This window comes from Dreissena polymorpha, chromosome 2, assembly GCF_020536995.1.
Source record: "Dreissena polymorpha isolate Duluth1 chromosome 2, UMN_Dpol_1.0, whole genome shotgun sequence".
NCBI lineage: Eukaryota > Metazoa > Mollusca > Bivalvia > Myida > Dreissenidae > Dreissena > Dreissena polymorpha.
Window position 1 is genome coordinate 32,994,319 of NC_068356.1, and position 23,808 is coordinate 33,018,126.

General features: G+C 36.9%; 1 protein-coding gene across 9 annotated transcripts in view; it reads right to left on the reverse strand.

Annotated features, from left to right (window-relative positions):
• Nucleotides 1-23,808, reverse strand: part of LOC127866516 (unconventional myosin-XV-like) — a 153,295-nt gene that overhangs the window by 75,743 nt on the left and 53,744 nt on the right. For 7 of the 9 annotated variants that reach the window (XM_052407076.1, XM_052407079.1, XM_052407072.1 and 4 more), the window contains exons 9-19: nucleotides 22,573-22,636; nucleotides 21,632-21,745; nucleotides 19,000-19,029; nucleotides 17,656-17,817; nucleotides 14,135-14,248; nucleotides 7,472-7,530; nucleotides 6,443-6,569; nucleotides 5,245-5,472; nucleotides 4,695-4,820; nucleotides 1,213-1,290; nucleotides 223-548 (exon numbers count right to left, since the gene is read on the reverse strand). In XM_052407076.1, the coding sequence (XP_052263036.1) occupies nucleotides 223-548; nucleotides 1,213-1,290; nucleotides 4,695-4,820; nucleotides 5,245-5,472; nucleotides 6,443-6,569; nucleotides 7,472-7,530; nucleotides 14,135-14,248; nucleotides 17,656-17,817; nucleotides 19,000-19,029; nucleotides 21,632-21,745; nucleotides 22,573-22,636 (1,428 nt within the window). The remainder of the gene's footprint in view (nucleotides 1-222; nucleotides 549-1,212; nucleotides 1,291-4,694; nucleotides 4,821-5,244; nucleotides 5,473-6,442; nucleotides 6,570-7,471; nucleotides 7,531-14,134; nucleotides 14,249-17,655; nucleotides 17,818-18,999; nucleotides 19,030-21,631; nucleotides 21,746-22,572; nucleotides 22,637-23,808) is intronic. The other 2 variants (XM_052407080.1, XM_052407077.1) reach the window with 1 other exon arrangement.

The following is a 23,808-nucleotide window of genomic DNA, read 5'->3' on the forward strand; positions in this document are numbered from 1 at the left end:
ACCCGGCATGACCCATATTCGAACATGACCTAGATATTGTCTAGACACAACTTCTGACCAAGTTTGGTGAAGATCGGATGAAAACTATTTGAATTTGAGAGCAAACACTGCTGTGTACGCCGCCCGCTCGCCAAGGGTGAAACTATATGTCCCGTTTTTAAAAACAGGCGTATAAAAATTGGTTGGTTATGAAATTTCACTAATATATACAGTTAAAATTACCGTTCTATGAAATGATGGAACTTGACCCGGACCGGAAACCCAAGCTTACGTATCCTTATAGTCTCAAGCATCCCGGTGTATCGCAGCTGGTCTAGTACCACGCCATTCTCAAAGGTCATAGCGGCCTTGTTGTTGTTGGGCTTTACACACCGCACAAAGTATGGGTTACAGCGAGACATGGTCTCAATAAGGGACAGTAATGATTCACTGAAGCTTGCTGCCACAGTCGGTGTTCTTGGCTTCATGGTGACAAACCTCCCTGTAGTTTTGCTAAGGGTCTTTGTGATCAATCTGTCTCGCATGTCTTTGAACATTTGAGCAATCATCTGTGGAAAAAACATTATGTAAATATAAATGTCATGGGCAGAGGCCAATAAAATATAAGTGAACATTTAGGATGGACTGAAAACTTCACCATAGCATTTATTTTCCATGTAAAATATTTATGCGGATTTTTTTTCTATATTTCTAGTTTAGGTCAAGTTCTATGACTAATTTGCAATTATTTTTATTTTGCGCTTGTTTTCAAAAGCTAGCAACCAAATTTCTTCATTTTCAATATAAACTATTTCTGTAGCAAACAAAACTTTCTGTCTGTATAGTTTAGATATAGATCTATTACTCATTTTCAAAAACAAATAACCACAAAAAAGTTAATGGGCTTGTTACACCAGCATAGCTTTTTATATGTATCGCACCATTAGTTTTGCATTAAACCATCATGTGCACTAAACCATAAACATACCAATTGTTTTCGTCCACGGTGCTTGTGACATAAACAATTTAATGGCACGATTGACACGCTGATTATAACTTTAATGATAATGTGTATAAAATTAGAGTAAGAGATATGGATCTTTATTAACCTATGTAGACAATGTCATTTTAAAACATAAAATCGTTCACCCTTTATAACAGGTGATGGACAAAATAAATTTATTTTTTTTATGTAAAAATTAGTCATCCACTCATAATAGAGCTACTAAACACCTTGTTTTTACTCTCACAGAGTAACTCGACCACATCACTTCTTAATGTATCCTTGTTCTTTTCCAAGAAATGTACAATCTGAAATACAGAAAAAAGATTTGGAGAATACATGTAATAAACAAGAGGGCCAAGATGGCCCTTGTTCGCTCACCTGAGAGGAGTCGGTTCATTCAATCTTAACCTTATGTCAAACTTGACCTAGATATTGACCAGACAAACATCCTGGTCAAGTTTCATCATTATTGAACCAAAACTCTGGCGTAGGGAGTGTTTTTGTTTTTGTAAGATTTGAAATGGTGACCTATCATCAAACTTGACTGAGATCTTTCAGCAACTTTGATAAAGAATGCTTGAGAAATGTGAATGCTAGAGTGTTTACAAAACAAATGTGGACGGACGGACAGCGGACAAAAACCAATCCTAAAATCTCACCTGAGCAATCAGGTAAGTTAAAAAGTGTGTTTCACCGATCTGAGCCATTTTCCAACTTGTCCAAGAAATCAATAAAACCAATGTATTGACTAAGTTTCACGATGATTAGGCAAAATATGTGACTTTCATAGTGTTCAATCACAAGGTTTCTCTCTTTATAGTCACATAAGGAAAACGACCCCACCCCCCTGGCACTATGTTTATTGACCCATCGGGGGGACCATTTGCAAACTCATCTGAGATATATGTAAAACCAATCGTTTCACCAAATTTCATGATGATTGGGCAAAAAATGTGACTTCTAGAGTGTTCACAAGCTTTTTTTTTACTATATAAATATAAGAAAACTGCCCCCCACGGCAGCCACGTTATTCAACTGATCGGAACCATTTTTCAACTCGACTCTCGTATCAAGGAAACAAATGTTCTGACCAAATTTCATGAAAATTGGGCAAAAATGTGACTTCATGTTCACATGTTTTCACTGTATACATACCGTATAGAGAAAAATGCCCCGCCCACTGGCGGCCATGTTTTTTCACCGATCTGGACCATTTTCAAACTCGTCCGACATATCAATAAAATCAATGTTTTGATTAACTTTCATGATAAATGGGCCAAAATTGTGACTTCTAGAGTGTTTACAAGGTTTCTCTATAACCATTTAAGGAAAACTGCCCACTGGCGGCCATGTTTTTCAACAGACCGGAACCACTTTTAAACTCAACCAACATATCTGTAAGACAGACATTTAGACAAAGTTACATGAAGATTGAGCATTAAATGTGACTTCTACAGTGTTTACAAGCTTTTTCTTCTTTGTTTGACCTAGTGACCTAGTTTTTGACCCAGCATGACCCAGTTTCAAACTCGATCGAGATATCATTGGGACAAATCTTTTGACCAAGTTTCATGAAGATCGGACAATAAATGTGGCCTCTAGAGTGTTTATGAACAAATGTGGATGGACGGAGGGACGACGGACAAAGACCGGTCACAAAAGCTCCCCTGAGCAATCAGGTGAGCTAAAAAAACATCCAACCGCGAATAACAATTAAAAGATAAATGATACACAAATCTACACCGTATTATTATGAAAACATTAATAATCAAAGGGGAGTAACTACTGTAAACTTAAATGCAATATTTAGAAGAGTTGTCTCGCATGTTACATGACCTTAATTCATGACTCTTTAACAAGCTTTTTACTATATAAATATAAGGAAGACTGCCCTGTCCCCATGGCAACCATGTTTTTCAACGGACCAGAACCATTTTCAAACTTAACTCACGTATCTCGGAAACAAAAGTTCTGACAAAATTTCATGAAAATTGGACCAAAAATGTGACTTCTAGAGTGTTGACATGTTTTCACTATATACATATAGAGAAAAATGCCCCGCCCACTGGTGGCCATGTTTTTTACCGATCTGGACCATTTTCAAACTCCTCTTAGAAATCAATAAAACCAATGTCTTGACCAACTTTCATGATGATTGGACAAAAATTGTGACTTCCAGAGTGTTTACAAGGTTTCTCTATAGCCAAATAAGGAAAACTGCCCCACCCACTGGCGGCCATGTTTTTCAACGGACCAGAACCACTTTGAACTCAACCAACATATCATTAAGACCAACATTTTGACCAAGTAACACGAAGATTTGCCATGAAATGTGACTTCTACAGTGTTTACAAGTTTTTTACTTTTTTTTGACCTAGTGACCTAGTTTTTGACCTGGCATGACCCAGTTTCCAACTCGACCAAGATTTCATTGGGACGAAGCTTCTTACCAAGTTTCATGAAGATCGGACAATAAATGTGGCCTCAAGAGTGTTTACAAACAAATGTTAACGGACGGACGGACGATGGACAAAGACCTGTCACAAAAGCTCACCTGAGCAATCAGGTGAGCTAAATTGAATTAAGCACATTAGCATGAAATATAATCTCAAGTCTGCATGACTGCAAAGAAGATATAGCTGTTTATATACAGTATGACATTATAATTCAACATGTTGTAAGGCATGTACATATCTGGTAACAAGGTCAGAAGACATAGTGATATATTTATTAAGCTGATACCGTAAGATCACATTAATACATCTTCTATGTCTTCCGCATTTTTCATTTATTCTAGAATGAAAGGCTGGTGTTGTTTTTTAAAGAATGTAATATATGTTCAGGCATGTACATACAAAAGTTAAAATTGTATGAAAATTCTTCTTATTTGGATGGACTTTAACTAAAACTAGAGCTTTGTCACAGACGTGATGAATATTCCCACATGCCGCATTGACAAAGAATATTCTGCATGTTGTCCTCACAAAAAACAGCGGTCACAATTCTCAATGTTTAAAATGCACTAAGTGACCCCGTGACCTAGTTTTTGACCCGACATTGACCATGTTCAAACTTGACCTACACATCATCTAGATACAACTTCTGACAAAGTGTGGTGAAGATCGGATGAAAACTGCTTGAATTAGAGAGCGGACACCATGCTGAATGTGTAAAATGTACTAAATGACCCCGTGACCTAGTTTTTTTATCTGGCATGGCCCTGGTTCAAACTTGACCTTAAGATTATCTAGATACAACTTCTGACCAAGTTTGGGGAAGATCGGATGAAAACTACTTGAATAAGAGAGCGGACACCATGCTTAATGTTTAAAATGCACTAAGTGACCCCGTGACTTAGTTTTTGACCTGGCATGACCCATATTCGAACTTGACCTAGACATCATCTAGATACAACATCTAACCAAGTTTGGAGAAGATCGGATGAAAACAACTTGAATTAGAGAGCGGACACTTAATACGGACGAACAGACAGATCGACCGACCGACAAGCTCACTCCTATATACCCCCCTAAACTTTGTTTGTGGGGGTATAATGACTGCAAACAGATACAATTAAATTAAAGCCAGTTATGGTTTCTTCAGAACATATTGCTTTATTCTCACATCTTTCTAACTGTAATTGGTTAAATAGTTTCTTATACATTTAAATTAAAACACAAAGACATTTTATCAAATCATTCATGCTTACACTGTATTTGATTTTGCCTGCGTAATGCTTGATGAAGAACTCAGGATGTGACATGCGTGGTTTGCCGTATAATCCGTTGTCGCTGTGGTGAAAATGGCACTTCTCCAAGAATGAGCTGTCCGTGGCCTAAAACGACATAATTTGAAATAGACAAACACAGCAGATTTTGCAAGAACATAGGAGACTAGATGAACAATGGAGGCATACTGGATATTGTGTCTGCCTACCAATCGAAATGTCACGGGTTCAATCCCCACTGTGGGAGCACTCTTTACATCTCTCCTATAGACACCAAGTACTGGTTCTAATCCCAGGAAATGGACTCGAGAGAGTTTCAAATAAGCCTTAGGCTTTCTATGCAATTGAGCTTAAATAAATAGATTTAAACTAACATTGGAGACTTTACAAACATAGGACGCTTGGCTTTTCTGTCTTGAATTAAATCTATTGGGTAATGCAGCCATATGCTACAACGGACAAATTCATTAGTGGATGACAGGGGCATAATACAAATAATACTTCTCTCTTTTCAACAAAAATCCTCTCTAACCTGTGGGAAGTTGCATTCATCGTCAAGTATATGGAGTATGCCTGCGGGCTTGCTGGCAATGAGGTCAATGACGGGCTGGTTATCCTGAAAGTCAATGTTCGTCCACTCAATCTTCTCCTTTGCATACTCCTTCTGTTCCAGGCGGAATACGTGCTGGTTGAAGAAGAACTGCAGCGTCTCATTGGCGTAGTTTATACACAGCTGCTCCAAACTGTTCACATGGAAATCCTGAAGAGAAGTTTTTTATGCATTGAGCATTAACATGGACATCCTGTATCTGATTAATGTTTACATTTCATATAGAATAGTTCTATGATCAACCCTTGACAAGCATTCATTTTTATCTCTTCACAGTTTTTTTATACAGAATTTCAGCTATATCAAGGTAGTCTATTTAACTACTGAAACGTTTTTCTTAGCAGATTTCTAGAACCAAGTACACTAGTACTTATTTCACTAATTGACCAAGTGAATCATAGGTCAAAGGGGAGAATCAACAACCAAAAACACTCAAACTGACAATTAAGCACACATGATGCAAATGCAATCATAGTTTATCATGTAAAATTCATCATTCAAAACAAAGATATGAACTGAAAGAAGCCAACACTCCTATATATTTAACAAGGGACAAAATTGTCACAAAACCAGGTTTTCAACTCTAAGTGTGACCTTGACCTTGGAGATATCAACGTAATTCTTTCTCGCGACACTGTATAATGATGGTGAACAAATGTGCCAAACGATTTTAAAATCTCACCATGCACGACATAGTTATGGCCCGGACAAGCTCATTTATGGCCATTTTTAACCTTTAAACTCAAAGTGTGACCTTGACCTTGGACATATCAACGTAATTCTTTGGCACGACACACCGTCCAATGATGGTTAACAAATGTGCCAATTGATTTTAAAATCTCACAATGAACGACATAGTTATGGCCCGGACAAGCTTGTTCCGCCCGCCCAGCCGCAAGCCCACCAGCACGCCGACATTCCCCAATCTAATAACCAGTTTTTCCTTCGGAAAACCTGGTTAAAAACAATTACTATTTCTCTATTATAGTTCCTACTTTGTCTATGGAAAACGAGCTGCAAGTTGAATTACAATATTCAACAAATGCCTTTTTACCATCGTGCTTATATTCGAGTCCTATATTTACAACATGTGCTTTACTATGAAAGATGAAAATCAAACCTCGAAGCCAAATATGTCAAGGACAGCTAGGGATGAAGACTTGTCTCGCTCATGGCTCACGGTGAGGTTGATCCTCTCCACCAACCACGTGAACAGTCGACTATAGAGCGCCTTCGAGATCGCATCCCTAAACATAGTGGCACACACATGAGATAAGGCTTTGAGTTAGTCGATTCAATTGTTCCTGATTTTTTTTCATAGAGATAAATTGCCAGGAATTAAGATTATTTTAGTCTCTTTCTGAGAAAACTGGGCTTAATGCATGTACAAAAACGGTAGTCCCTGAGTAGCCTGTGCAGTCCACATAGGCTAATCAGGCACAACTCTTTCCACGTAAACTGGATTGTGGCTTAGAAGAGACTTCTTTTTAGCGAAACCTACCATTAAAATGGAAAGTGTCGTTCGTAATTAGCCTGTGTGCACTGAACAGGCTAATCTGGGATGACACTTAATGCACATGTACTAAGCCCAGTTTTTCCAGAACAAGGCACCAATTGTTTCTTAATTTTCTATTTAGGGTGGTTACTTACTAGTAAATAAGCTTATTAAATGAATTATCAATATAATAGAGCCAAAAGATGGAAGAGAATCAATAAAAAACAATTGTCAATCAAAACTGAATATCACACACACATATTGCTAATTTAATCACAGTTCTTAAATCAAGCATTCAAAAGAAAAAAACATGCTTAAAGAAGGCATGCTGGAATACATTATAAATAACAAATGCCTTTATGCTAATATTTAGGGCTATGCTTTGAGCTTGGTGTTTTTTTGCAAGTGTTAATGCATTTTCTTTTGAATGAACTTTTACCTGTTAATTAACTAAATCAAATAATTATTTAACATTTTAGTGCTAGCCACTTATGGGCAACCATTATTCCATATACCTACTTATTTAATATATCAATTTTCTGATAATTTTTGAAAAACAAACCCTAAAAAGACTCAAAACACTCAATACAGTAAACAACAAAGCAGCAATTGCCTTATCACTATCAGTTAAATATGAGAAAGAATGTTTGTTACCTGGAGTCAAGGGCTTGATCAATGTTGTAAGGGGTAAGGATTTTGTCACCCCTTGTTTCCTAAAAAACAAAAACATAAAGTTCATTAGTAAGTTTGACCATGTTTAATGTCGTTCTTCTGAATCTAAGGACCAAATTTTGAATTGTCAATCAACAAAGTAAACAGCCTTGGAAAAAACACAGAATATACCAACAAGTGATTACTTAGCTCTGTTAAAAACACATTTCGTTTAAACATACACATGCACAGAACACTTGTTTATCAAGCCATTACAGTTGACTTTTGCCTGATACATAGATGGTGCCTGGTATTATATTTTATATCAGGGTGGTAGACTTTATATCAGCCAATTTTTTCAGTATGTCATATTACACAGAATCAACTTTATAAACCTCATGTTCAGAACAAACAAATCAGATTCAACAAAAATATAAATTTGATACCCAGATGTGATGTAGTTTAGATAACAAGAGATGTGTTTGTCAGAAACACAATGCCCACTATTGCGCCGCTTTGAAGCCATATATTTGACCTTTGACCTTGAAGGATGACCTTGACCTTTCACCACTCAAAATGTGCAGCTCCATGAGATACACATGCATGCCAAATATCAAGTTGCTATCTTCAATAATGCAAAAGTTATTGCAAAACTTTAATCAAGGTTAAAGTTTTGGGACACACACAATGACAGACAGACAGACGTACAGGCGGGCGGACGGACGTGCGGACGGACGGACAGACGGACGGACAGACAGACAGACAGACAGACACAGACAGACAAACAGACACACAGACAGACAAACACACAGACAGACACACAGACAGACAGACAGACACACAAACAGACACACAGACAGACAGGCAAAAAACAATATGCTCCCGATCTTCTGATCCGGGGGCATAAAAAAAGTAACAACAACAGCAAAAAGGTATTTTACAAAATAAGCCCATGTGCTTATAACTTCATGTTTAACTAATAAAACATCAAATAACATAATTATTTCCAATAAAATGCTGCGTTGCAGTGACTTAATGTTATTGTTTGTTTAAAAATGTGGGCGTGTGTATTAAATTATCAGAAAAACAGGCTCTCTTTTCATCATTTATCAGGCTTAGCACAAATAAAACAAGAGGGCCTGAAAGGCCCAAAGTCGCTCACCTGAGATAACAAGATATTATTGGGACAAATCTTCCCAATAATATCTTGTTATCTCAGGTGAGCGACTTTCATAAAGTTTCATGAAGATCGGAAAATAAATGTGGCCTCTAGAGTGTTAACAAGGTTTTACTATAGCCATATAAGGAAAAATGCCCCGCCCCCTGGCAATCATGTTTTTCAACCAACCGGCATCAATTTTGAATTCTTCCAAGATATTCTTGGGATTAATCTTCTGACCAAGTTTCATGAAGATCGGACAGTAAATGTGGCCTCTAGAGTGTAAACAAGATTTTATTATAGCCATATAAGGAAAAATGTCCCGCCCCTTGGAAGCCATGTTTTTAAATCAAACATAATTATTTTCGAACTCATCCAAAATATAATTGAAACCAATCTTCTGACCAAAATTGCATAAAGATTGGACAATAAATGTGGCCTCTAGAGTGTAAACTAGAGCTTTGTCACAGACGTGACGTATACCCCCACATGCCGCATTGACACAGACTATTTTGCATGCTGTCTTCACAAAACAAGATAAGCTAATTTATGGCGATTTTTAAGAATTATTCTGCCATTATCATTTATTGCCATTTTTGTCCTTTGAACTCAAAGTGTGACCTTGACCTTTGAGATATCGACATGATTCTTTCCTGCGACACACAGTCCAATGATGGTGATTAAATGATTTTAAAATCACACAATGAACGACATATTATGGCCATTTTTGACCTTTGAACTCAAAGTGTTACCTTGACCTTGGAGATATCGACGAAATTCTTTTGCCCAACAGACCGTCCAATAATGGTGAACAAATGTGCCAAATGATTTAAAATCACACAATGAACGAAATAGTTATTGCCCGGACACGCTCATGTATGGCCATTTTTTACCTTTGAACTCAAAGTGTGACCTTGACCTTTGAGATATTGACGCAATTCTTTCGCGCGACACACCGTCCAATGATGATGAACCAATGTGCCTAATGATTTGAAAATCTCACAATAAATTACAAAGTTTTGGCCCGGACAAGCTCATTTATGTCCATTTTTGACCTTTGAACTGAAAGTGTGACCTTGACCTTTGAGATATCGACGTTACTCTTTCGCGCGACACACAGTCCAATGATGGTGAACAAATGTGCAAAATAATTTTAAAGTTATGGCCTGGACAAGCTTACGGGACATACCAACCAACAGACAGACCGACCGACGAAGTGACTCCAATATAGCCCCCATTACCATTGATAATAGGGGTATAACAAGGTTTTACTATATAAGGAACAAGATATGTGTTCGTCAGAAACACAATACCCCCTACTGCGCCGCTATGAAATACAATTTCTATTTATCATTTGGCAGGTATAGAAATCATCTCCCTTTAAAGTTTATTTTGTCCAATCCAAGGGGGGGGGGGTCCTGTAGACAGTCAAAAAATGACCAAGTCAAACATCACTGACAACCAAGGCCTGTTCATCATGAATCTATGGACATCAGTCGACAGGTATATAATGAACCCTACTATTCACAAATTAGTACAAAGAAACGATAATTATATAATTAAAACAAGAGGCCCATGAGGGCCTGAATTGCTCTACTTCTATAAAAACTGTGCAAGTTTGGAAAGAAAAAGATGGAAACTGTGTACTTAATCGCGCAAAAAAGGAGAATTTTCTCAAATTGAAGGGGAGATTATTGTGTACATATTTCTCCGATACTGCTCATATTCAATAGGGTTCAAGTCCTCATTGCTATAAAGATACTGTGCAAATTTGAAAATAATTGGATGAAAACTGTGGAATTAATTGCATAAACAAGTGGGATTTCAAAATTTTCTCATATTCAAGGGGAAGTCATTCTGGACTTATTGCTTCAATATTGCTCTTTTTAAACAAGGGCTGGTTGTAAAACATGCCCCCCATATGGGCTTTCAGTTGTAGTGGCAGCATTGTGTGAATACAAGTTTTGTCACTGTGACCTTGACCTTTGACCTAGTGACCTGAAAATCAATAGGGGTCATCTGCCAGTCATGATCAAGGTACCTATAAAGATTCATGATCCTAGGCCTTATTATTCTTGAGTTATCATCAGGAAACCATTTTACTATTTTGAGTAACTGTGACCTTGACCTTTGACCTGAAAATTAATAGGGGTCATATGCAGTCATGATCAATGTACCTATGAAGTTTCATGATCCTAGGCATAAGCATTCTTGAGTTATCATCCGGAAACCATTTTACAGTTTCGAGTCACTGTGACCTTGACCTTTGACCTAGTGACCTGAAAATCAATAGGGTTCGAGTCCTCATTAATATAAAGACACTGAACAAGTTTGAAAAGAATCGGATGAAAACTGTGGACTTTATCGGATAAACAAGAAAAAGTAACCATTTTACTATTTCAAGTCACTGTGACCTTGACCTTTGACCCAGTGACCTGAAAACCTATAGGGTTCGAGTCCTCATCAAAATAAAGACACTGACAAAGTTTGAAAAGAATCGGATGAAAACTGTGGACTTTATCGGATAAATAAGAAAAAGTAACCATTTTACTATTTTGAGTCACTGTGACCTTGACCTTTGACCCAGTGACCTGAAAACCAATAGGGTTCGAGTCCTCATTAATATAAAGACACTGAACAAGTTTGAAAAGAATCGGATGAAAACTGTGGACTTTATCGGATAAACAAAAAAAAGTAACCATTTTTCTATTTTGAGTCACTGTGACCTTGACCTTTGACCTGAAAATGAAAAGGGGTCATCAGCCAGTCATGATCAATGTACCTATGAAGTTTCATAATCCTAGGCCTAAGCATTCTTGAGTTATCATCCAGAAATCATTGGTCAAGTAACATGAAAATCAATAGGGGTCATCAGCCAGTCATGATCAATATACCTATAAAGTTTCATGATCCTAGGCCTAAGCATTCTTGAGTTAACATCTGGAAACCATTTTACTATTTCGAGTCACTGTGACCTTGACCTTTGACCCAGTGACCTGAAAATTAATAGGGTTCGAGTCCTCATTAATATAAAGACACTGAACAAGTTTAAAAAGAATCGGATGAAAACTGTGGACTTTATCGGATAAAAAGAAAAAGTAACCATTTTACTATTTCGAGTCACTGTGACCTTGACCTTTGACCTAGTGACCTGAAAATGAAAAGGGGTCATCAGCCAGTCATGATCAATGTACCTATGAAGTTTTATGATCCTAGGCCTAAGCATTCTTGAGTTATCATCTGGAAACCATTTTACTATTTCGAGTCACTGTGACCTTGACCTTTGACCCAGAGACCTGAAAATCAATAGGGTTCGAGTCCTCATTAATATAAAGACACTGATTAAGTTTGAAAAGAATCGGATGAAAACTGTGGACTTTATCGGATAAACAAGAAAAGTCTAACGCACACACACACACACACACAGACACCAAGCCATCCCATAAGTTCTTCTGCCTTTGGCAGTAGAGCTAAAAAACCTTTGACAAATCAATCATTTGAGTTATAAATAATCAAAGTAAAAAATCTGTACAGTAACTGTTAAAAGAACTTAAATTCTTGTTAAGGAAATATATAATACGAGATTTATAATTATATAAATTACTTCCCTTGAAAATAATTCTCTAACAAATCTCTATTTTTAGTAGCAAATAATTAAAAGCCACTATTTATTTTTAGTAGCAAATAATAAAAAGCCACTACCGTGACTGTATTTTCACCACTCAAAATGTGCAGCTCCATGAGATACACCTGCATGCCAAATATCAAGTTGCTATGTTCAATATTGAATAATTATTTCCCGTTAAAGCTTATTACTTCCCTTGGATTTGTATTTTTGACCTTAGACATTGAAGGATGACCTTGACCTTTTACCACGATGTGTTTGTCAGAAACACAATGCCACCTACTGCGCCGCTTTGATTTATTTAACAAGAATATATAATTTGGCAGGTCAGATAATTATGTACATTTAAAGCTTATTACTTCCCTTTGATTTGTTTTTTCGACCCCGTGACCTAGTTTTTTACCCGGCATGACCAATATTTGAGCTTGACCTAGATATTTTCTAGATACAACATCTGACCAAGATTGGTAAAGATCAGATGAAAACTAATTGCATTAGAGAGCGGACACGAAAAAGAGTGACAGACAGACTGACAGACTGAAGACAGACTTGCAGACGGACAGTGCGAAAACTATATACCCCCTTTTCTTCGAAAGGGGGCATAAAAATGCCCCGCCCCTGGTGGCCATGTTTTTAAAGCAACCAAAACCATTTTCGAACTCATCCAAGATATCATTGGGACAAATCTTCTGACCAAGTTTCATGATGATCGGAAAATAAATGTGACCTCTAGAGTGTTAACAAGGTTTTATTATAGCCATGTAAGGAAAAATGCCCCGCCCCCATGGTGGCCATGTTTTTCAACCAACCAGCAGCATTTTTGAACTCTTCCAAGATATTACAGGGATGAATCTTCTGACCAAGTTTCATGAAGATTGGATTATAAATGTGGCCTCTAGAGTGTTAACAAGATTTTACTATAGCCATGTAAGGAAAAACCCCGCCCATAGGCAGCAATGTTTTTCAAGCAAAGGTTACCATTTTCATACTCATCCAAGATATCATTTGGACAAATCTTCTGACCAAGTTTCATAAAGATTGGAAAATAAATGTGGCCTCTAGAGTGTTAACAAGGTTTTACTATAGCCATATAAGGATAAATGCCCCACTCCCTGGCGGCCATGTTTTTTAACCAACCGGCATCATTTTCGAACTTGTCCAATATATTATTGGGATGAATCTTCTGACCAAGTTTCATGAAGATTGGACAATAAATGTGGCCTCTAGAGTGTTAAAAATATTTTACTAAAGCCATATGTAGCCATATAAAGAAAAATGCCACGCCCCTTGGCAGCCATGTTTTTCAAGCAAACAAAACCATTTTCGAACTCATCCAAGATATCATTGAGACCAATCTTCTGACCAAATTTCATGAAGATTGGACAATAAATGTGGCCTCTAGAGAGTTAACAAGGCAAATGTTGACGCCGCACAACGCACGACGCACAACTGACAACGCATGACGGACAAAAGGCGATCACAAAAGGTCACCATGAGCACGTTGTGCTCAGGTGAGCTAAAAACTGGCGTGGCAAGACTCCTGCTATCTTATTCTAAGCTTCAACTGATATATTAAAAAATGATAGGGCAGTAACTTTTAATTGTCTATATATAAGCAGTTTCCTTTTAAAACAAGTCTTAATGCAGTGTTATAAAGTCTGGTCCCTGCGCAGAAAGCAGAGGCGATAAAATGGACGACTCATTCTGCTTAGACCGGATTTTTGTTTAGAAGAGACTTTATTTAAACAAAAATTCAGTTAAAGGAAAAAGTTTCGTCTGTGAATAGCCTGTGCAGAATGTTTCAGACTAACTTGGGACGACACTCAATGCACATGCATTAAGCCCCATTTTCCCAGAGCTAGGTTCATTATGCAGTACATACTGTGACTTTCTGTGTGAGGGCCTGTTTGAGCCAGTCCTCTGACAGCTCCAGAAGGTGTGTGATCCACTTGACCTCCCCGCTGCTTCCCATCGTCACAGTGTCATGATTGTCCACCTGCAAGCAGCAGCAGCAGTAACATCAGCAATAGCTTTACCATAAGGATTATCAGTGGACAAATTATTATCGGCTGCAGTAGAACATTATAAGCAGCATCAGTAGTAGCAGGATCAGCAGCAGTAGTAACTAGAAATGGCGCGGCAGAGGCCGACACGTATCCCCACGCCGCATGTTTGACCCAGGGGCGCCCCAGGGTTGGTAATGGGGCCATGCATAGTTGAGATTGACCGTATTGTAATAAGAGAAGTTCAGTATCAATTAGAAGTGAATCAGTGTAGAAATGAAGAAATTATAGTAAAAGGCAATTTTGGGTGGGCGTGGCCTATGTGGCCGGGGCTCCCCAGGGTTGGTTACGGGGCCATTCATAGTTGAGATTGACTGTATTGTAATAAGAGAGGTTCAGTATCAATTTGAAGTGAATCGGTGTACAAATAAGGAAATTATAGTAAAAGGCAATTTTGGGTGGGCGTGGCCTATGTGGGCGGGGCGCCCCAGGGTTGGTAATGGGGCCATGCATAGTTGAGATTTACCATATTGTCATAAGAGAGGTTCAGTATCAATTAGAAGTGAATCGGTGTAGAAATGAAGAAATTATAGTAAAAGGCAATTTTGGGTGGGGGTGGCCTATGTGAGCGGGGCGCCCCAGGGTTGGTAATGGGGCCATGCATAGTTGAGATTAACCATATTGTCATAAGAGAGGTTCAGTATCAATTTGAAGTGAATCGTTATAGAAATGAAGAAGTTATAGTAATAGGCAATTTTGGGTGGGCGTGGCCTATGTGGGCGGGGCGCCTCATGGTTGGTAATGGGGCCATGCATAGCTGAGATTGACCATATTGTCCTAAGAGAGGTTCAGTATCAATTTGAAGTGAATTGGTGTAGAAATAAAAAATTATAGTAAAAGGCAATTTTGGTTGGGCGTGGCCTATGTGGGCGGGGCACCCCAGGGTTGGTAATGGGGCCATGCATAGTTGAGATTGACAGTATTGTCATAAGAGAGGTTCAGTATCAATTTGTAGACAATCGGTGTAGAAATGAAGAAATTATTGTAAAATAACCTTAAAAAATGAATAAAAATCTCTGACCCGGCCCCACCCCAACCCCCATAACTGTTGACCCAGGAGTCAGATCAAAATTCCAAATAGTGCAGGGTCGCTCATATGCTCATAGTTACCATGTGTGTAAGTTTCAAGGTTCTAGTGCATATAGTGTAGGAGGAGATAGTGGCCAGGACGGACAGATGGACGGACGGCGGAGATAACCACAACCACTTTTTGAAAAGCGTGGGGATAAAGACAATTTTGGGTGGGTGTGGCCTATTATGGGCGGGGCACCCCAGGGTTGGTAATGGGGCTATACATAGATGAGATCGAAAGTATTGTCATAAGAGATGTTCAGTATAAATTTGAAGTAAGTCGGTGTAGAAATGAAGAAATTATAGTAAAAGGCAATTTTGGGTGGGCGTGGCCTATGTGGCCGGGGCGCCCCAGGGTAAGTAATGGGGCCATGCATAGTTGAGATTGACTGTATTGTCATAAAAGAGGTTCAGTATCAATTTGAAGTGAATCGGTGTAGAAATGAAGAAATTATAGTAAAAGGCAATTTTGGGTGGGCGTGGCCTATGTGGGGGGGGGGGTGCCCCAGGGTTGGTAATGGGGCCATGAATAGTTGAGATTAACTGTATTGTCATAAGAGAGGTTCAGTATCAATTTAAAGTGAATCGGTGTAGAAATAAAGAAATTATAGTAAAAGGCAATTTTAGGTGGGCGTGGCCTATGTGGGCGTGGCCTATGTGGGCGTGGCCTATGTGGGCGGGGTGCCCTAGGGTTGGTAATGGGGCCATGCATAGCTGAGATTGACCATATTGTCATAAGAGAGGTTCAGTATCAATTTGAAGTGAATCAGTGTAGAAATGAAGAAATTATAGTAAAAGGCAATTTTGGGTGGGCGTGGCCTATGTGGCCGGGGCGTCCCAGGGTTGGTAATGGGGCCATGCATAGTTGAGATTTACCGTATTGTCATAAGAAAGGCTCAGTATCAATTTGAAGTAAATCGGTGCAGAATTGAAGAAGTTAATGTAAAATAACATAAAAAAATGAGTGAAAATCACTGACCCGGCCCCGCCCCAACCCCCATAACTTTTGACCCAGGGGTCAGATCAAAATTCCGTCACTGTCACCATCGCACATATGCTCATAGCTACCATGTATGTAAGCTTCAAGGTTCTAGTGCTAATAGTGTAGGAGGAGCAGGTGGCCAGGATGGACGGACGGACAGACGCACATCACCACAATATCCCCACTATTTCTCCAAAAAACGTGGGGATAACAAATAATCATCACCATCATCAGCAGCAGCATAAGTATCATCATCATCATAATCATTATCATCATCAGCAGCAATATCATCTATATTTAGTTTCACATAGTTGTTCTTTTTATAATCACTGATAACACTATTAGCTCCACTAACAATAGTTTGGTGGAGATTCAATGAAAACTGTAGGACAGAGAAAAGGTTTCAATCCCCAAATGGTGTTCCCAAAATGTCTCTTCAATAGAGGGACGTAAGAAAGTATCCTTAATAAAATGCCTCAATTGTTATTGCCTTAATATGGAAACCAGTCCTTACTTTTTCATAAATTGCAGCAGATTCCAGATAAAGATTTTAGTTTATGAAAAAGCTTTGTACTGTTCCAAACATTTGGTACATACTGTTCCAAAGAATAGCTACAAACTGTTTAAAACATTAGGTACCTACTGTTCCAAACAATAGCTATAGTATGTTCCAAACAATAGCTACATACTGTTCCAAACATTTGGTACATACTGTTCCAAACAATAGCTACATACTGTTCCAAACATTAGGTACCTACTGTTCCAAACAATAGCTATAGTATGTTCCAAACAATAGCTACATACTGTTCCAAACATTAGGTACCTACTGTTCCAAGCAATAGCTACATACTATTCCAAACATTAGGTACATACTGTTCCAAACATTAGGTACATACTGTTCCAAACATTAGGTACATACAGTTCCAAATAATAGCTACATACTGTTCCAAACAATAGCTACATACTGTTTCAAAAATTAGCTACATACTGTTCCAAACATAAGGTACCTACTGTAACAAACATTAGCTACATACTGTTCCAAACATTAGGTACATAGTGTTGCAAACATTTGGTACATACTGTTGCAAACATTAGCTACATACTGTTCCAAATAATAGTTACATACTGTTCCAAACATTAGGTACCTACTGTTCCAAATAATAGCTACATACTGTTCCAAACATAAGGTACCTAATGTTCCAAATAATAGCTACATACTGTTCCAAACATTAGGTACCTACTGTTCCAAATAATAGCTACATACTGTTCCAAACATTAGGTACTTACTGTGACTCGTTTAAAGAAGATGTTTCCACAGTGCAGAACAGAGGCGAGTATTTTGTGTATAGTCTCGTCCTCGTGTTTTGAGAAGTTCAGGACTTGAAGAGCATCACACAGCATCCGGTAGTTCTCCGCATCATTACGACTCGACAATGAGCAGCTGCCACCCTTGAAAACATGGGGGGACAAATTACGCAAGAATATTACTTTGTTTGTCATGTATTTTTGCTATAAAATGGTTTTGATAAGTGCCAAATTCCGTAATATTAAGTATACATAAGAAATGGTGTAATATGATTGTAGTATTAACATTTTTATTTGATTTTGAAATACAAATACAATTAAATTAAAAACAGGGATGAGTTTTTAAGTTGTGTATTAATTTATGTTTATTTACTGTACTATCAGGCAGATTTTCATAAACAATTAAATCCTCAGTCTTGAAGAATGATTCCCCCTACAAAGATCCAACAAACAGCCACCTGATCAATTCTACTAAGCAACAATAGTAAATTAATGAGCCAAGTATTTCAAAAATGGGTCTTATTCATATGACATAAGACCTACTTTTGCATGACACAGCTCAAATGTCCTTGGCAAATAAATTTGATGTAAAGCATAAAAGCACCATCTACAAGCAATGTGTTATGCTCGGTTCATTAATATTTTTTTCTTTCAACTATAATGCAGAAAAAAACATCCTTCCACAATCTACAGCTGAGGATAAAATTAAAAAGTAACAGAAGCTTAATATAAATAATGCAATATTGCTCAGACAGTCTATTACAATCAAAGCAAATCATAAACATTTTTTGTTTACATAAATTAAAATGCAGCCTAGTATTACAAAAAAAACAATGCAAAATAGGCAGATAACACCTTTGTACTAATTTCTAGTAAATAGCATGCAGATTTATGCAGTAAAACAAAGTAACATTTCAGTAGTTAATAGCAAGTATTGCTTGTTTATACTTAATTTACTTCTACAATCAATTTATATTACTCACTGACTTGCAATTTGTAAGTTGTATTTCTTAACTGTCTTTAGTATGTTAAACTGCTTTTACAACTTTTAACAAAGATTTTTCGTGTCGTTTGATTCTTTTAATGTTAAACTTTCTTTATATGATTTTACCTATTTCAAATGACTGAAAAATGTGTTACATTGGTCTACATATTTTAACAATCATGGTTGATAACAATTTACAGAATTTGTTTTTTGCTTCCTGTGATTTAAAACACAGAATTTTGGGGTAGGGAGTGGTAGGGTGTTGGCTTAACAAACAACCATGAAGGGAGGCAACTATGTAAGCTGGAGAAGTGTGACATCACAGGAGTGAGAAGAGTTACCTGCACATTGCCCTCAGAGTCAAACACGGTCTGTAATTAACAGGCATGTAACATGTACACAAACACAACATTGGTTCAAAGCAAATCAAACAAAGGACAAGTACAAACGATGTAAGACAAACGTCAAGTCCGGTTTGCCAGATTCTCCCTTTCTGCTTAGGATTACTCATGAAGAGAATGTTTCAACCTTGTCAACTTGCTGCATTATTTACAAAACATTAAATGTGATCAATAATTAGGTAAGTTTTTTTAACACCTAGTGGATATTTGACTTCTTGCTTTCATTGTTTTTATACAAAATATTAAACCAACTCAGAATAATATAATTATACGAGTCATACAAGCGCAAAAAATCGATTGTGTTGTACCCCAGAATCAATTTGCAGTTTTTGTTTGAATATAAATACTTTTGAACTTAAAAATATATATATTATGAATAAGAGATGTGTTTGTCAGAAACACAATGCCCCCTTCTGCACCGCTTTGAAGCCATATATTTGACCTTGACCTTGAAGGATAACCTCAACCTTTCATCCCTCAAAATGTGCCATGAGATACACATGCATGCCAAACATCAAGTTGCTACCTGAAGCGACATAGAAGTTATGAGCATTTATCGAAACCTAAATCTGAAACCTAAATGCAAAGTGTGACGGAAAGACAGACAGACGGACGGACGGTCCGATCACTATATGCCCTCCTTCAGGGGCATAAAAACAAAACCATCCCTACACTTGTGACAGAAAAAAATGCACTCTTTGTAATAACAAATTATTTGCATTGTAAAAAACCCATATATATATATATGCGCATAATGCTCCTTAAAACTAAAAACGTCCTATGACAAAAATACTGGTGATCAAAAATAGAAGTGCTCCAAGCTATAAAATGACAATACATTATTTTGAATACATCAAATGCACCAATAACCAGCCTGCGTAGGTTGGGAGTTGGTGTCAACTTCCTGCATGCAAGCATTACAAAGTATAGCAACCAATATATCTTACAGAATTATATTCAGCATTCAATGCAGTGTACCCATGCTGGTTATTTTGATTTAATTTGTATGGTACATTTAATGGAGGTATATACAATTTCATCCAGTTATAAGGAAAATTGAAACTCAATTTAACTCTATCTCAGATCCATGTAACCAGGATTTAGAATATCTGAACTGTAAATAAATTAACTCTGCAGAAAAAACATATGTCACAGCATACGCACATCTTAGGCACAACTCATATCTGCATGCTCATGTCTTGGTAACACATGTTTGTCTTTTCAACTCCTATGTTTTTTTTAAGAGAACAAAAAATGATATCAAATCATTGAGGAATGCTTTGGAACACTCAAGCGGATAAAGTAGTCTAATGTCACAACCTGAAGCATTCTGTCACAGCTGTGTGCAGGAAAAATAAGATAAACATGAACAAGAGGACCAAGGGCCCTTGGTTGCTATCCTCACACCCAAAAGAACTGAACAGTCTTGAGCAGCATTTGTGATGGTTCTGTAATCTTCTTAGAAATCAGCAGAGATATCATTAAAAAATAAAAGGTCTAAGCAAATTTCATGATTATTAGGCAAAAAATATTACTTTGTGTGTATTAACGAGGTTGAACTACAAACATAAATGGAAAACTGCCTACCTTCTTGTTGCTCAATTTTATGTTTGATAAAAAAAACAGCAGAGGGCCAATTTAGATTCCAGCGGCATATGAATTAATTTGGTAGAAGACTGTCATATAATGTTACATAATGAATATTGAACATTTAAGCCTTGCAGTTTAAAAGGAAAGATTTTCAGAGTATAAACTATATTCTTAAAAAATGAATCAAGTAACCCCAAGGGCTAAGCAATTTTTAACACCAGGGTCAAGATGTCAACAAACTTGGAAGGTCTCTACATAATGTTACATACAAAATACCAAACGTCCGATGCTTGTGATTTAAGAAGATATGATCAATTTACAACTCTGGGCGTTGGAATTTGTCATTTTTATTTTTTTTAGCTCTGGTGACTTACATTAGCAACAGAATGGCTAAATTTGAACAACTTTGAAAGGGGGACACTCAAGGATCATTCCTGGAAATTGTTGTTACTGACCAAGGATGGACAATATCATTGTTTCCTTAAAGCTCCTCATAAATTCTATGTGCTTTAGGTGAGCTTTAAAGAGCAGACACATACAATAAGAAGGAATCTGCAGCTTGGAACTAGCAACACTAATTAACTCCACTTTCAAACATCAACAACAACAACAACATACCAACACAAATAGTCACATATACAACACATATAGAAACATCTATGCAAATATCACAGCTTTGTAGGAAGCATTAAATTGATGTAGACAAAACACAAAATTGTAAGTTAACCTTGTACGGACAGATGGATAGACAGATTGAGAATAATTGGACATGCCAATTAATATATAACTCATGCCATCAGAAGATGCCTCGAGCAGAAAAACAAAAAAAATATGTTAAAATGAATTATAAAAGTGAAAAAGATAACAAGTATGGCTAAATAAGGCATGTACAGAATGGATAGTAGGCACATGAATACTGTATTAAGGGATATAGCTGTGATTAAGATGTCATTCTGAAGGTACAAATAAATCGGCAGCCTACCTGATTGAGATAGAAGTATTTTTCAGCGGTGGTGACGCCCAGGCGCTTTTTCCTTTCCTCAGAGATTCCTGCCAACATCTCATAGAAGACATGATAGTTCCGCTCATCTGGGGCCTGTAGATCACGCATTAGCTTAGTTTGGCAATCTCAAAACACCCTTTGTATGTAATTGCATTATGTATTATATCCCTATGTTATACATTGGTATAACATAAAACATTATTCCATGTAAGTATTTTTAAATTAACCGAAAACACAGGTTTTTAATGACATATAATATATATATATAAAATAATGAATGATGTACATCATAGGTGAAAACAAAGGCTGCGTGGAAAACGATAGTGATGTGGCTGTTGAAAAAGTATGTCAAAAAGTAAAATAAATGGGCATACAAAAGTACATATGCTTGAATTAAATTGTTAAGGAGTAAACTTATGGCATAAAAAACATGTTCAATAAAGGTGTATGTATACACTAAGTCAAAGAAATAGGATTGGATACTAACATCTAAGAAAGGGGTTAATACATCTTTATTTTTATGGTCAATATGAGCGGCATGAGTAATGTCATTTGTGCAATGAAGAGTGCCTGTTGTTCCAATTGGTCATTTGTAGTGTCAATTCATAGTGAAGGTGAAATGAGCATTTCAATTGGTTCATATTGACTTTCCTTTAAGACAAAACTCCACAAACAAGCCGGTGCTACACTGTGATTGATAACAGCTTAGAACAAATACTGTTAATTGTTTCAAATTTTGGCAATCACTTAAGTGTGTTCTGGTTGGTTGAGTTTAAAAGGCCAAAGTGACGTCAGAGATAATCTTTCACACCAGTACTGTCACCAGCTGCAGTCTTTATAGCAGCTTCATTGATATAATAGGTGGACTCTGAGCAGTATCATCAGGTCAGAATTCTAGGGCCCTATACATAACACCATACCTGGGTGACAATTCTTGATTTTTCTAGGAGATATTCTGATGTCCTTGCTCCCACAATGGCTCCACTGCAAAACATGACAGATAAGAGAATATTCACATCTCTGTTTGCTCAAAATTTACTTACAAGCAGCCCCTGTCAAACACATTCATTATACAATCATTTGACTGTTTTTTTCACAGTCTTCTTCTTTCTTTATTCTTTATATTGTTATATACTTTACTAAGAATTCAGCAAAGATCAAAGCTCATAGGAAAATAGAAATTTGGATTAACATTATTATGTTTAGAAATAGTCTTGCTGTCTAGGTAAAAAAAGTGTTTTTACCATGTTTGTAACAATTTGTTCCAAAATATTGCAGAAAATGTTTTACAATTTAATTGATGCTTAATTATACAGAGAATACTTTTTACGACAACTTTTGACAACGTATTCAGTGTAAAACATCTTGTTCCCATTGTTAGATCTTACATACATAAACAATTAAGTCAGAAATGATGGGAAAAGGTAAGTTATTAAATGATATTGGATTTTTACAAATAATGCTGAGAAGCATTATTCATTCATGATGGCAAGTCAATAACCATTTGAAGTTCTAAATATATTAGAACCTTTGACATAAGCAAGCTAAAGTTCAAAGCTAAAAAGGTGTTAATAAATCTGTCATCTTCTAAATAAGACAATTTAATGTTGCAACTGAACTGAAGCTGGCATTGATGAGAGACATGTGTTACCAATTTCATTAAGATTAATTTGTCAAAAACATTATTTCAAAGGTCTTGAAGGTAAACAGGTGCACACAGGTTTGAAGTCAGTAGTTTCAAAACTTGTCTGTAATACATTAACCCTATCCAGCTTTACAATACTGTTCTAATGTGTCTTAATTGTATATCAATATATTTTTGTGGATACATGGGGTCTATTAATATATATTAGAGTGGACCATTCTTTGATTTGTTTACCAATATAATAGATCAATACCCTTGCCACACAGAATACACTCAATCTGGCTGACATAATGGGAAAATTACAGGGTAAATGAATAAACTTCTGCACAGACGGTTTTGCAACCTAGTTTTTTTAGGAAGTCCAGGACATGACACACATCTGACACCAGACAAACTTTAATTGACCTTAATCTTCTTTTATATCCATTTATAAGGCCTCTAATCTTGCTTCTCTATTTCCAGTCTGAAACCTCTATTCATGATTAAATAAGGACAACCCATGTTATGGTTC